The 15,801-nt window shown below is 38.9% G+C and overlaps 1 protein-coding gene across 1 annotated transcript; it reads right to left on the reverse strand.

The window, feature by feature from the left end:
* Positions 1-11,652: 11,652 nt before the first annotated feature.
* Positions 11,653-15,783, reverse strand: LOC137980344 (cytochrome c oxidase assembly protein COX20, mitochondrial-like). Its single transcript, XM_068827760.1, has 4 exons — positions 15,728-15,783; positions 15,540-15,654; positions 14,364-14,427; positions 11,653-12,696 (listed from the first exon to the last, which is right to left on the reverse strand). The coding sequence occupies exons 1-4, from the start codon at positions 15,764-15,766 to the stop codon at positions 12,597-12,599; spliced, it is 318 nt and encodes a 105-aa protein (XP_068683861.1). The 5' UTR covers positions 15,767-15,783; the 3' UTR covers positions 11,653-12,596.
* Positions 15,784-15,801: the final 18 nt, after the last annotated feature.

The following is a 15,801-nucleotide window of genomic DNA, read 5'->3' on the forward strand; positions in this document are numbered from 1 at the left end:
GTTTTTAAGTTTTCTAAATAGTGGACACGATAGCATTAAGTTTACTCTTGAATTCGAAGAAGACAATAAGATTCCATTTTTAGACATCCTTCTCAAACGCTGCCCTGACAACACTCTACATCTGTCTACCGGAAGAAGACATTCACAGGCCTTTACACCAAGTGGGATTCATTCACACCTCGCAAGTACAAAATCAACCTCATCCTCACTCTCACCTATCGATGCTTCCGAATTTACTCCTCGCCATCTTTATTACAGGCCGCTATTAAAGATCTGAGAAAGCTCCTGTTGCAAAATGGTTACCCTCAAGGCGTTATCACGTTCAACATTAACGATGTATTGAACAAAAATAAAAACAAATCAAATAACCCTGTTCAAGCTACAGTCCCCAAAAAAGATATCTTAATCGTGTTACCCTACTTAGGTCTTCACAGTAACCAAGTCACGAAACGTCTGAAATCCTGCGTATACAATTTCTACTCTTTCGTCAATCTCAAGATCATATTCCAAAACACACGCCGCATCAACTCCTTTTTCCATACAAAGATCGCTTGAACCGATCTCAGAGGTCCAAGGTCGTCTATAAAGCTGTCTGCTGGAACTGCGATGAATTCTACATTGGCAAAACAAAACGAAGACTCCACGACAGAAAAACAGAACATTTCAAGGCCCTATCTAAAAGTGACCATTCATCAGCCATTGCTGATCATGTGAAAACCACTGGCCACGACATTAAATGGGATCACTTTGACATTTTAGCGTCCGGAAAAACTGACTTTCAGTGTAAAGTTAAAGAGACTTTGTTCATTCAAGAGCTAAAGCCTTCCCTTAATGTAAATATTAGTAGTGAGAAGTTATTGCTGTTTTAGCTATTACTTTTCATTATGTCTAGACACGTACTGCTGCAGATCATTTTTCTCAGTCTAGGTTCCAGACCCCTATTGTTTACGATATATATATAGTTTTTTAAAAATTGTAACGGTCACTTTTCAAAATGTGTGTTAACTAGCATACGAAACTAATTCGTTTAATGTAACTGGTTTGTACTAACTGACATTTTGCTTGCGAACGGCGATGATTGGCGATGAGCTGAACTTAATTCTGTCAAAGTTTGTTCGTCATCCTCTCTTTTGTCATCATGCTGTTTGGCACTGCCATAAATAAATATTGGTAGAGGAAAATACTCAATATTTTTGCATTTTAGTTTGCATCTTTTCACCGCAAAACATTACCCGTGTAGATGCCGGTCTAGATGGGAAAATCTAGACCGCGGTCAATATCGATTTTATCCAATCAAATTCGTGAATTTTGTAGTTCCCAGTCCTCGTGAGACGGAGCCATATAATAATATGTACTTATTGACTGAGTGGGAGGGCCGGACTGGAAAATATTTGGCCCGAGGTCATTGCGTACGGACCGAGCGCAGCGAGGTCCGTCAGCCATGACCGAGGGCCAAGAATTTTCCTGTCCGGCCCGACCTAAAATAAGCATTTTATCATATGGTCTCTATACACTATTTATGAGCACTCAGAAGATGAAGTTAGGACAAAATAAAAAACAAAAATATGCACAGAAAATTTATCTAATACGTTGTTTGCATTTGCTTTTCTGGCTGTAAAATACTTGGATGTTAAAAGCGACGAAATCCCCTAAAATTGCATCGCACGGAGCAGTACGTGTTCCTAGTCTAAATGAGTCTAATAAGTCTAAATATAAGTCTACAGACCAATTTTAAAAAGTCTTATTTAAGCATTTTAGTACTAATGAGGTTTTTTTAATATTGTATAAGAATTCTGCTTAATGCTACGCTCTATTTTTTACTCATTTTACATATTGTAGGAAATTTTATTAAGGTCATCATTACTCTTAACTTATTTAATTTTATTTAGTTAGACTTCTTGATGCGTGACGGCTCTTACACAATATTAAAAAAATAGGCACACATAGCGTACGTGTGGTAGTGCAGTAACACAGCATTGTACTATAGGCCAGTTTCGTATTCTAACGGTTGGACTGGATATAGCATGAAATGGAGGCTAATGCATTTGAGAAGATTTGCCCGCATTAGCCTCCATTCCATGCTAGATCCAGTGCAGCCGTGAGAATTCGAAAATGGTCTATTGTCAACTGAAGGTTACGTTTATACAAACGTAACTTTAACATCCGTGACTTTGCCGTGACTTTAACATCTTCATTTCCCACGGCCTGCTCCCGTCTGACCTTGTAGCTCAGTCAGTAGAGCGGCGGAGATCTAACCCGAAGGTCGTGGGTTCAATTCCCACCCTGGTCAGAGTTTTTCTCTGTCCTTGTGTGGGCCCATTTCCATCATTAGGGCTAACGCTCACATCGTTCAGATGGGATAGAAATCTAGCACTTCACATTACACTCTATTCAGTTAACTATTGTCAACTGAGCTGCGTTTTGTCCCCCAGGAGATTCAAGTTATCTTTGCGATATTGTTTTGGTACCGTTTATCATTATAGTATCATGGTAGATGTCTTAGCTAAATAGCCCCCTGAGAAGACATGTGGTTACTAGCAAAATACTAAATCCCAGAAATATTGAAGAAAATAGAAGAGAATCAAGAAACATTGGCTTCGAGGCTGACATGTTGATGATTTTCAAGTTCCTTTACAACTTCTTTTTCTCCACAATTTTGAGCGTGCACTCTGAGAGTCTGACAGCTTTCTAAGCCCTTGTCGGGCGGGGTTAGTATTTGGATGGGTGACCTCAAAATATAGGACTTGCCATCAGAGACATAGGACCAAAAATTTAACGCTGAAAAATGCGAACTAAGCAAGGTACAGATTATGTTAGCCTTCTTTATGCAAAACAAATATTGATGCAAAAGTAAATGAATATCGATACACAGTTTTTAGGAAGAGAAGAAGAAGTTTTCAGAAAGTGTCAATCGATATTAAATATATTGCCATAAGCAACAAAATTTGCGACATGAAAACATATGATTCCTATGATACATTCTCTAGCCTTCTTATGATTCCTATGATACATTCTCTAGCCTTCTTATGTCAGCATACCATAAATCATTTCCACTTAAACCATTATACCCTGAGTGCCGCCATCCTTCGAAACCCTGGTTTACAAAAGGTCTCTTTGTATCCTGCAACAGAAAGAATTTTCTCTATAAACAATTCCAAACAAACCCTACTGTATCTAACAAATCTAGATATAACAAGTATCGAAATAAGTACAATTTCCTACTAAAAGTTGCCAGGAAAAATATTTTCATGATAAACTAATCTCTGTTAGCTCTGACCTGAGGAAGACTTGGTCAGTTATTAAGCAGATTGTCGCTAAAAAGAAACCTGAACGCCATTTCAGTAACATGAAAGACAGTTCAGGTATTTGTCATTTGTATTTCAGACCCTTTACACATAGCAACCAAATTTAATAATTTCTTTGCCAATATAGGTCCATCTTTGGCCAGTAAAGTTCCCTCTACTCAATTTTCTCGCAAAGATTTTCTTGTTAGTCACTATGCCAATTGTTTCTTTCTCAATCCCACTACTCCTTCTGAGGTTTCTTCTATTGTCCATTCTCTAAAAAATACCAAATGTGAGGGTGTTGATGGTCTTTCTTTGTCTCCCATCAAAGAAACAATCGATTTACTAGCTGCCCCTTTGTCTCATATCTGTAATCTGTCTTTTGAGCGTGGTGTTTTTCCCGATAAACTCAAAATTGCAAAGATTCTTCCTGTTTTTAAAAGCGATGACCCTTCTCTGTTCTCAAATTATCGGCCTATTTCTATTCTCCCCTGTCTCTCTAAGGTTGAGAAACTCTTTTAACTCAGGCTATCGGAATTCCTTACAAAGTTCAATATCCTTAATCATCACCAGTACGGTTTTAGACCTCATCACTCTACTGCTATGGCTATCTTAGAGCTTGTCGATAATATTTATGAAGGTTTTGAAAACAATCAGTACACTATAGGAGTCTTCATAGATCTTAAGAAGGCTTTTGATAGAGTCAACCGTGAAATACTTCTGGATAAACTAAATTTTTATCGAATTAGAGGAATTCCGTTGGCCTGGCTTGCTAGCTATTTATCTCACAGACAACAGTGTGTCATGGTTCATGACCATACATCTACATATAATACGGCTGTATGTGGGGTTCCACAAGGTTCAGTCTTTGGACCTTTACTTTTTCTTTTATATATCAATGATCTTTTTCATGTCTCAAACCTCCTGTCAATCATTCTCTTTGCTGATGATACAAATATCTTTTTTCGTCATAATGACTTGGCTACCTTAGTAACCATCCTTAATGTAGAGCTCGCTCGTGTTTCTTCTTGGTTTAGTGCTAACAAACTCACTGTCCATCCTGACAAGTCTAAATTCATCATTTTTCACCCACGTCCTAAACAGATTAACCTCTCAGATATAAACATTTCTATAAATAATTCCCCCATCACACGTGTGCAGGAAGACAAATTCCTAGGAATTATCATTCATGAAAATCTATCCTGGAAACGGCATATCTCTGTTGTCTGCGATAAAGTCTCTAAGATAATTGGAGTTTTGTGCAAGGCAAGGCGATACTTACCTTTGGATACTCTGAAAACTTTATATAATGCTCTTTTCCTGTGTTACATCAATTATTGTACTCTAATTTGGGCTTCTACGTATGTTTCTTACCTTGAACCACTTTATGTACTTCAAAAGAAAGTCATCCGTATAATTACTTTTTCTCCCCCACGCACACCTTCTAAACTCCTTTTCTCTAAAAATAATTTTCTTTCGCTCCATTCCATCTTTAAATTCCATGTGGCCTGTTTTGTTTTCTCACATTTTAACAATATTCTGCCTACTCCTGTTTCCTCAATCCTTCATTTTAACCATGAATATCACGATTATTTGACTCGTTCACGTTTTAATCTTCATAAAACCAACCACGTGGCAGGCTCCTGTTATTTGGAATGATATTCCGTTAACAGTGCACAACAGCCTTACATTAAGTAACTTTAAAAAAAAGTTGAGACTGCATTTTCTGAATGCTGAGTTAGTATATTGAAAAATTGGCTATGGAACTCATTTCCCTTAATTCTATAGTCTGATCAAGTCCCTTGGGACTAAATTGTAAACTTTGTGGACAAATTGTTAATGTTTTGTTTTTGTTTTTGTTTTTTGTTTCTTGTTATTTGAATACAATTTCCTGTTATTTGAAACAATTATACTAGGAGTACTCAGTTGTTTATGCAATTTATTTACCGGTAATTATATTATCCTGTGTGTTTGTAAATTAAGTAGTCATATTTAGTTGTATAAGTATTTTAGTTAAAGCCTTCTTCTATTCATGCAAATTTTTCAATTATGTTTGCTGACCATATGCCATTTAAGCCTCCGGCTTTGGCTGTTCTCATGTATTCCTCAGAGTCTGATGTGTAACAATAAACAACAACAATTAAAAAATTAAAAAAAAAACAACTTAAATTTTGAACCGAGAATATAAAAAGTTACCATCAGCGAAAAACAGTTTGGGAGATTTTTGCTACGTTCAATTTTTCTATTGTACTTTTGGCTGCACAAGTAAATCGAAAATCGAAAGTGACATCGAATTCAGCGCGCGCTTTGATCAAGTTACCTCGCGTGTTACTCGCTATGCAAAGGATATATCTGTGTCAAAATGATGGCAAGACACCGGTTTTTGTTAGTTTGGTTTTTTTCAATCAAGTGTTTTAAAGATTGACAAGAAATGTGCGATTTCAACACAAAGATCACAATAGCCCAACTCTTGAGGTTTACCACTGTGTCTCCAAGGTCAAAAATTCACGCTCCTCGACGAGGTTATTTAACACCAGGTAATTCCATCGTTTTGGAAATAGCAGCTGTTTTATTATTCATCAGCGTCACAAATTCATGTGGATTTTGGAGCTCATTTTGTTGAAACTCAAGCTGGCTTCCAGCAGACCTGTTACGCAGACCTGAGTTACGCACGCGCTACGAGCCTATTTGCCACCACGGAATTACAATCACTCACTCTCACTTTTACAAACCCGGTAACATAGCTCATGACTACACAGGTAGCCCAAGCTCGCGTTACGCGCGAGACGTGACTGATAAAGCGTCACGTCAGCGACAACACTGTTCTAGACAATTTTCTGGTTTTTGAGTTAGTTTCACGATAAAGGAGCAAAGAAGCCAAATGTTATCAATGAATGAACGAAATTAGGTAATTTAACTACCTTGCTTATTTTGTTTTGTCTTTTCGAGCCTTTTTAAAACTGTTTTGGGACGTTGTGTTGTGTGAAATGTGCATCAGTTTTGTCGCCGCGTTCTCGCGTTATGGCAGTTCGATGGATGTAAGCTTATGTATTGTTTTGCATTTGATCCCATTCGATACATTGCATACATATTCGAGGACATTGACGACATCTATTGGGCTTGGAGTTACCTGTTTTCAAGTTTACTCGATGACCACGCGCCAATTAAACGTAAAATCGGCAAATCGAGAGCACGTACCATTTATGACACCTGAGCTACTCGAGGCAATTAGGAAACGCAACAAATTAAAGCGCCTTTACAACAAGTCTAAGTGCCGACTAGATTGGGACAGATATAAGACTCAAAGAAACGTTGCATCTTCATTAAGGCGTAAGGCTGTATCTAACTATTTTCGCACCACTGCCACAAATGCCAAAGGGGGAATCCCATGAAAAAGGGAGGGATGCTCGTCGGAAATTTTAAATTAAACCCCTAAAGGAGACCAATCTGGGCGTAGGCCAGACTTTGACCTCTAAAAAAGACCATATTAAAACACAGATAAATAAAAATACAGTGACTTTTAATGATGGAAAAGATATTATCATCTAATACTTTCACCTACGTGAAGAAATATAAAAGCGTAAATAGACACTTTTATATCTCTTCGCGTGCAACACTAAAGAAGACCTTCACGGCTATATATGATTGCATTTTGCCCTGAACACCCTAAGTGAGATCAAAATCCGAAATTTACACCCGTAAGTTTCGTTCTGTATGTCCACCTGAAGTCGAACTTATACTTAAGTCACTTGATCCAAAAAAGGCAACTGGCTACCTCATGATAAATCTAACTATCGGCCAGGGTCAATTCTAGTTACTCTGGATAAAGTTCTTGAAAAGTGTCTTGCACGCCACTGAACCCTCTTATTATTTTAGTTCGATCTTGTCACCGTTTCTGTCTGCGTATAGACGGGGTTACAGCTGTGAGGCGGTACGTCTACGTTTGATTGAGGATTGGAGGTATGCATTTGACAATAAGTGTGTTGTTGGCGCAGTTTCTATGGATCTGCTTAAAGCTTTTGATATGATACCGCACGACCTTCTCCTCGACAAGCTGGCTGCCTACGGTGTGCTCCCGTCCCTCCTACACAGTTACCTTAGAGATAGGTCCAACGTGTCAGGATATAAGGTGAAACATCTGATGTTGTTGTTTCTTCTAAGGGTGTACCTCAGGGATCGGTGTTAGGGCCCTGTAAAAGTGCTGATCCCGAGAAATGTAGATGTATTATTCTTCCAAAAACTATCCTTGCAATCTCTCCTTTAGCATTAGTGATGTACAGGTTCCTATCGTAGACCATTTAGAACTTTTGGGCGTAACCATCGATAACTCGCTAAATTTTAGCAAACATATTGGCAAGATTACAAAGAAAGTTGGAAATCAGTTAGATGTTTTGAGCAGGCTAAAGAACACGCTATCAATCTCTTCGAAGATGTGCCGGTACAACTCGTATGTAATGTCTTATTTTACTTACTGTTCTGCGATCTGGCATAATTGTAATGAGTCTGATAAGCAGAAGCTGGAAAGGCTTAATGCGAGAGTTCTAAGGTGTGTTTCTACAACACTCGGTGCCCCTTCATGGTGATGATGACTACGGCTTAACTTTGTCCAATCGTCGCCTACGGGACATTGCATATTAATTTTTAAAGCTGTAAACGGTATGTTACCGGGATATTTAAGAGACTTGTTCGTAGTAAGTAATAATGTGAAGTTCTTGAGAGGCACCAACAAGCTAGTCGTCCCACGGCTTAAAATCTACAACTTTTATTGGTGCCAAAGTGTGGAATTCTTTACCGGATGAATTACGTTCAACGCTATTCCTTAAGGAATTTAAGAATGCCGTGACAGAACTACATTTGTGATGTACAGTTTTCTATGATTCATTGTTATTTTTGTGGCGAAAGGCCTTCTGGGAAGGCTTTCGCCACTATGTCATGGCGTTGCTTTTATATAGTTAGAATGTTAGTTATTAATTGATCATGTATATATATTTATACATATACAATTTTTATTTATTTATTTGTTTCACTTTTCTCGGCATATTAGCATGTATTTGCTAGGGGCCTAATCGGCATGAATCAGCCTCATTAACCCGAGTTGAATGAAGTTACCAGTTGTTGTTTGAGAGGCTGTCGCAATCTTCCTAAGACGAGGAAGATTGTGACGCTTTCCCAGTCACGTCTCGCTCGTAACGCGAGCTTGGGCCGCCTATGATGACTAGGGATATCTTCCAACTTTCTCGCTTCGTTATGCTGCACTCTGAAAACATTTAGCCAAGTTTTTGTACTCTTGGAGGTGTTTGAGTTTTGGTTTTTGCCTCTCAGGTTAGCAAGCTATATTCTTCTGGCAACGTAGGAAATCTCTCATTTGCGGTGATGTCGCTGAAAAAGTCCCGAGAAATCGAAAAATTTGGCAAATCTCCGTGGCTAAACTCCGCCATTGTCATTACATATACTACAAACAGAGACAACAGCGATGACGCTATGCTTTCTGCCGATTGGCTAATTTCTATTACCTATTGTATTTTCTAGGATATGATTGGCTTAGAGAAACTGTCTTATATTTTCTAAATTGGACAGTTTGCCTGTTTTTCAAGGGAAACCCTATCTGAAATAGCCGGGTAATGGACTCCTTTTTGTTGACTGGCCTACTGAAAGCTCGTTTGCTGGCCTGAACTACGCTGTGATTTAGCGCAGTGTCAACAGGATTACCGTGTGCACCATTAAGGAATAAGATCATGGGCACACTTTAACGCACAGAACGCAGACAAAACGACAGCATAGGATCTTTTTGTTTCATGAAGATAAGACAAGTATTCTGAGACGAGTAAACTAACACAAAGCAGGACTAATTTCACGCCTCTGGACCTAAGGTACACGGAGAAATACCTATACTGGGTAACATATCTTTTAACAGAAGAATTGGCTTTGGAAGCTAAAACCTGCTGCACGATTGTACGTCTTCTGTCCCTACACGTCGGTCCCCAAGAGGAAGCTTCTATCAAATCCTAAGGAAAACAAAGTCTAAGTCTCCGCTTACGAGCCAGAAGGCTCATCAGGCCGGCGCTTATCTCCGGTTTCTGTAGCATGAAGCGACTAGGAGTATTTGTACTCCCCCCTGGATGGGATGCTAGTCCATCGCAGGGTTACCCCCAGCATTACGCCGGTACCCATTTATACACCTGGGTGGAGAGAGGCACCGTGACAGTAAAGTGCCCAAGAACACAACACAATGTCCCCCGCCAGGCCCCGAACCCGGACCACTCGATCCGGAGTCGAGCGCACTAACCATGAGGCCACCGTGCCTCCCACAAGGAAAACAAAAGTACTAAGAAATAATGTGAGGTGGGGGAGGGGGTAAACAAATCCCTAACCCAGCAAAATACTCATTGCCACCCGGCTCAAGTTCACTGCCATCCGGCTCGAACAAAACTGCCAACCGGCTACAAAAACGTGTAAACTGCCAACCGGCTCAAGAAGCACTGGTCTATCGATCTGAGATCTGTAATACTGGGTTTACAGTACAAGAAGCCCTCGCCATGAGTCACTCTCAACAAGGTCAGTTTCATCCTCGGAGACCCAGGGGCAGATCGCGGAGGCAAGGGGAAGTCTAAACGGGCAATAGAAAATGGCGACAAAGAAAAGTATAGTAGAGCGAGAAGAGATACTTTTCTTTGTCGCCATTTTCTTTTGCCCGTTTAGACTTCCCCTTGCCTCCGCGATCTGCCACTGGGTCTCCGAGGATGGAAGAACCTTTTCCTTGAATAACAACAAAATGCTTTACTACTGCCATAAAAACTATCCAGTTAAGCTCGCATATCATAAAACATGATGAATTCATAAAGGCCACCTTTTAGAGCGAACAATTTTTTGAAACAAACAACATATTTGCTATTCAGGTTATTTAGAGGCAAAAACCCCTTCCTATTTCATTACGTGCGTGAAGAGAAAAACTCAATCGTGTCAAATATGCGCAATATTACAACAAACTAAAATTTCAGGATCAAACCGTTCCATGAAGAACCTTTTCTTTGAATAATGAAGCACAAAATAGCCGACAAGCTTTCTTTCAAATAATCCTTGGCTGTCACATTTCCAATTTTTTTTTTACCTGAAGACTGCAGAGTTGATCACAGATCCACTTAAGGTGTTCAATTCGTTCTCTGTCTTTGTTGAACCCATAAGTTATCAGAGACACTTGGTAAAATCTTAGAAAATGCAGCTCACTTTTATTTCGGCTTGACGGGCGACAGATTGTTGTCGAAGTCCATTACTCGTCGCTTTTAAGATTCCACCGCCTGTCTTATTCAGTATCCAAATGACTTGCCATTATTATTGAGCTTCATAAGGGTATATTTTGTTCAAAGATCCACTAAAACGCCATTCACGTTACATGACTTTCGACACCATTGCCGGTTAAGTTTATCATTCTACTGTGTCCACCAGAGAAATCTACGCATTTCCACTACCCTCTCTATCCTAAGAAAATACGAGCAGAAGGCTCTATGCACAAAGACACTACTTAGCAGGGGAGTGACAGGCAAGACTTTTACCGACATGGAAAAGAAAAAGAAAAAAAAGAAAAAAAAAGAAACAAATCCCACCCACTTTCCAACTGGGATTGCCATACTGGCAACCCAGTAATTACTTTCGACACTCAATTGAAAACCACTCTATTGTGATAAATTCTGTGATTGGTGGATTAAGGTGAGTGCACTTTATATGATTGGCTGATCTAACTGTGCGATTTCAGGTATCCGATTACAGCCGACTGTCCGATTTCACTGTCCGATTTTAACCCTACACATGCAATCATTAAAGAAAAACAAAGTAGTTAATGCACCAATCAAATTTGAGAAACTTGAATTGGTTATGATTAAACAGAGGTAAGAGTTTTGGCTTACATCTACATGTAGTTGAAGTTGAAAGTTGAAAAGTAGGACGCTATTTCTTGCAATAAGGAAAAACCATTTGCCTATCATGATGGAGATGAATGTTATGGGCTCCAACAAAATTTCTTTTAATGATAAAGGGTATGTTACGTTGATAAACAAGAAATGTAAGTGGCATGGAAGAGGTGTGGAATTACAAGACCCGCGGATCCTTTAGGACTTCATTGAATACAACATTCCGTATGAATTTACAGTAAACACTTTGGCATGCACAGTAAAAACTGTTATTTCTAGTAAAGAATATTTAGGAATGGGCATTTGTGATTCCAATATATATTCAGTGGGAAATCTTTCGCCATTAATGACATTTTGATAACAGCGAAATTTGTGGCTCCAATATTTGTGGGGGAAAATCTTTCGCAGTTAATGAGATTTAAATTACTGCGAAATCTTTGGTATATAATAAAAGTATACTGATAAAGTTTTTTGCGAACTTTTATTAACTATCTGTAGATAAATATAACTGCAAAATTTTCATTTATATATATACCCGGAATGGGCCATTCAGTCTAACGAGGAATCTCCCTCTGAAAATCATCTGGAAATTCCTCAATCCGAGTACGACTATCAGTTTGAGAAGTAGGAGCTAGCATGAGCTCCCAAGGAGATTTCATGGTCTACAGGAGGGAATAGAAGCAACCTTAGATTCTCCAGGAAAGAAAAAGATATGTATATATGTATCAAGAAACTATGCCCTGAAAAAGAAGTGGGTACATGTTACTCTGATCCGAAAGAAATGAATGAAATTTACTCCTGCTCTTAAACTTCTGTGACCTTTTATGAGTAAAATTAATATGAAAACATCAGAAGAATAAATCACCCGGCAATGATAGTTTAACAGTTAAATTATTAATAGTAAAATTATTGTAGAGGCATTAGGGACTTTAGATAACGACCATGGCTACAGTAACGAAAATCAACTGTGCTTTACCATCATTCCATCTCAACGTTCATGTTGTACAATATGGGCGAAGAATCAGATGACTGCATTGGCCCTGACCAGGTTTGGCACACTGAAGGTTCACAATACTTCAATTGATGTAACAAGTACCCACCATCTACAGTGTATAAAGGCGCTCACACTGTATCTTGGGTGAGCCTGTGGTTTATTCTTACTTTTTGCCTTCTTGCCCACTACATTACATGTACCGTGTATTCTTGTTATAACCATTCGTAAAGTCAACATCTTTGTCATTCTGCAAGATTCTCTTACTTGGTTATAGCCCCCCAGCCTCTCCCTCTTTGCGGGCCCTGTTACTAACAGATAATATTATTGTTTGTCTATTTCTTACTTATCAATTCAAAAAGCAAAGACAGTTGAATAACGTGGGTAACATTATTTTGAAAATATCAAATCTGTTGTCTACTCCTCATCTATCTTCTTCTGTTTGTATTTATTCAACATATCCACACTTTCTTTGATGGCTTCCTTTTCTTTGTACTTCATGTATCTACAAAGTTCCCTGTCAATTTTAAAATAAACTGGTGAGGCAATGAATGCATGTATGTCATGAAGGAGCATTGATGAAAAAGGTGAACAGGAAAACTCTGCTTTGTCAGAGTATGCTTGCCAAACTAATCACACCATTGTGCTGGGTAATTCTAAATTTGTCACCACTGTTAATTTGGAAATACATGTACTATCAGTGCTGTAATTTAGACTCTTGGCACATCAATGCCATTCCCGCTCCTCTGAACCATGATGATGGTTGCCTGTTACCTGATATCTTGTTAAAATGCCTATAAACCCCAATAATTATTGTTTTGGCCCAGATGTACATGTATCTTTACATCAAGCCGAGCAAAATGGTGCAAAAATATTTGTTTTTGGTCAAAACTGGAATTTTCTATGAATTTTCAAAGTGGCAAAAAATAGAGGTTTGAAAACCCATCTCTGCAGATTTCTGGATAGGGTAGGGGTCGAATGTAATTTGTGAGGTAAAACCTGGACTTCAGTCGTTCTGATTTGTGACTTCAGAGTGAGCTAGTGAGAGCGGAAAAAATGCCTGAGAAACATGTTGTCTTAAGCAGTAGCAATGTTCGAAACTATTCAATTGAAGCACTTTTTCAGTGTGTTCTCTATTTCTTTCTCTGTCCTCCTTTCTTGCTCAAATAATGCTATGCCACTCTGCGTTTGCTAGCGGCTTGTCGGCATGCCTATGCATTTCTTCCACATTTGTGGTTTGATTGCTAGAGTTTTGGTGAGCCTTTGACTTCTAATTTGTAATCTTCTATTTTCAAAGACCTCAGAATCTAAACTGGACACCAGACTGAAGTCGTTCGAGGCCATTTAATAAATTTAATGTCAATGCTCTAAAAGATGTCAGCCGAATAACAGCTGTTTTCAAATACTACATCTTTCGCTTTTGTTGTTGTTTGTCCTCAGTCTGCTTTTGCTTTGTTTGCTCTGTTGCTAATGTCCGGGTTTTACGTCACTAGCTCCTGTCTTCCTTTCACCAGGTTGTGGGGAAGAAAAATTAATTTTCAGCTTTGACCAAAAACAAGTTTTGCACCATTTTGCTCAGCATGACACAAAGAATTATCTGGGCAAAAAAAGGTTTGGGGGTCATACAGTGTAAGCACTTTAAAATGTGTAATTACTATTATTACACATGTACCTAACCCTTTCCTTTTTTAACAAAATGCTAATCATATAAAAGGACACCCCTGATGAAGACATTCGACTGGAGTCTAGAAACGTAGGGTCTTGGAATTGCAACTTTAAAGCTAAATTCAAAATTCTCCAAACCAGAGTAGCATCATACTAATATGTCTGAACAGGATTTTGAGCAATTCTAGAATACCTGGCCACTATTGTATTCTTGTGGTTGCATCCTTTGAAGAACCAGTCATATAACAACAGACACTAAAATCTAGCCCATGTTTTTGTCAATGCATTGCAAATAGCTATATTCAGCTGGTGGCCTAATTATTATTTTTGCATACTCCTACACTGAAACACATTCATTTACCGGTATACCACAGTAATACCATGTGTATTACTGTGGTATACCGGTAAATGACTTCAACTCAAAGATACCAAAAACTTGGGTCTATTAATCTGTACAGCATTGAAGCAATGCAAGACTGCTCAGAATGGACTACAAGGTCAAGGTCATACAGTATTTACCAGCCTCCAACTGAAATCAATGTAAAAGAACCAACTGCATATCGACATGACTTCAGCACGTGCGCTGTTGAGACAGGAAAGACAAAAAGACAGGCTTCATAACATTTAATAGGAGACTTAACTGTTTACAAACAATTCTTTTGTTATTTAAATTTGGCCAACAACAGAACACAAGAATCCTCTGTTTTGACAGCCAATGGATCTCTGGTTGGCACATCAATGACAATAAGTAACGCAACGGTGAGTATTGCTATTCCCTATCATAGGATAAAACAAGAATACATCTTACAATGACTGCAAAATTCTCGCACGCTCATTGGCTAATTTTTATTGTCAATAAGCGGACAGACACATAAATTTATAATGTATGCGATAATGACACGATATTGCTTGCGTCAGATTGAAGTTTTTCGCATTTTTTTCTCGCACTTTTCTCATGTTTTGACTTAATTTTGACCCCTCTGCCTTTTTGTTGTTGCAAAAACAAATTGATGTCAGTTTTTCATGTGTGTCCTCTTAAGCGCCAATCAAATCGAAACTTCCACTTCTCCCCTTCCCCCCCCCCCCCCCTCCCCGGGCACCGGGCACCAAAGTTGCTAACAGCTATAAAACACGTGTTTGGACGAGATGGAAGAGTTTAAAGGCAGAGATGTAGCATTTGTGAACGATTGGCTTACAAAAAAGGTCTTCAAAAGGTCTTTATTAAAGACGACAGGAGCTGACAACGATTGTTCTTTAGTAGGGTATGACAGACAAATCCGACGATAGGGTAGGGCATTTGAACATCATTTTGGCCCAAAGGGGCGGGAATTTGAACAATCCAATCTTCAAAAGTTCAAATGCCCGGGCTTTACCCGGAGGGGGGGGGGGATTGTTGAAGTCATAACATTGTCAAAGTGGCTATAATTTGCCTCGTGGATCCCCAGACTGCTACTTTGACAGTGTCATGACGAAATTCATGATCAATAACAGGTCAGACGCATGAAAAACTGACATCAATTTGTTAAATTCATACATACAGTGAAAATACTTGGCTTACATGTACGTACAATCAATTGACTTAACTGAAGTGTCAATGAATTTGGCTACTAAATTTTAGCCTGTATTAATTAGTGTACCATGACCTTTCCAGGTTTAGGAAGAATTGCAACGATATTATAATGCGGAGTTACTCACTTGATTTCAAAAAATAGCCTACGCCAATCACGGCACCTCCGACTATTCCATACAACAAGGAGTCCCGGACGCAAGGTGTTTTCTCGATAAACTTTTTAACGTTCCAGCTGTATGTCTAACGAAAGAATTGACCTCAGACACTGTCGGTTTCATATTGAAGTATTTGAGGACGATCAATTTGAGCAAACCTTTTTCTCGTGACTCGAATTCACCGCATCGTCCGCCATTTTGATTTGTGAACTCACGCAACATTTGGTCAGCA

Source organism: Montipora foliosa, chromosome 12, assembly GCF_036669935.1.
Source record: "Montipora foliosa isolate CH-2021 chromosome 12, ASM3666993v2, whole genome shotgun sequence".
NCBI classification, from domain to species: Eukaryota; Metazoa; Cnidaria; class Anthozoa; order Scleractinia; family Acroporidae; genus Montipora; species Montipora foliosa.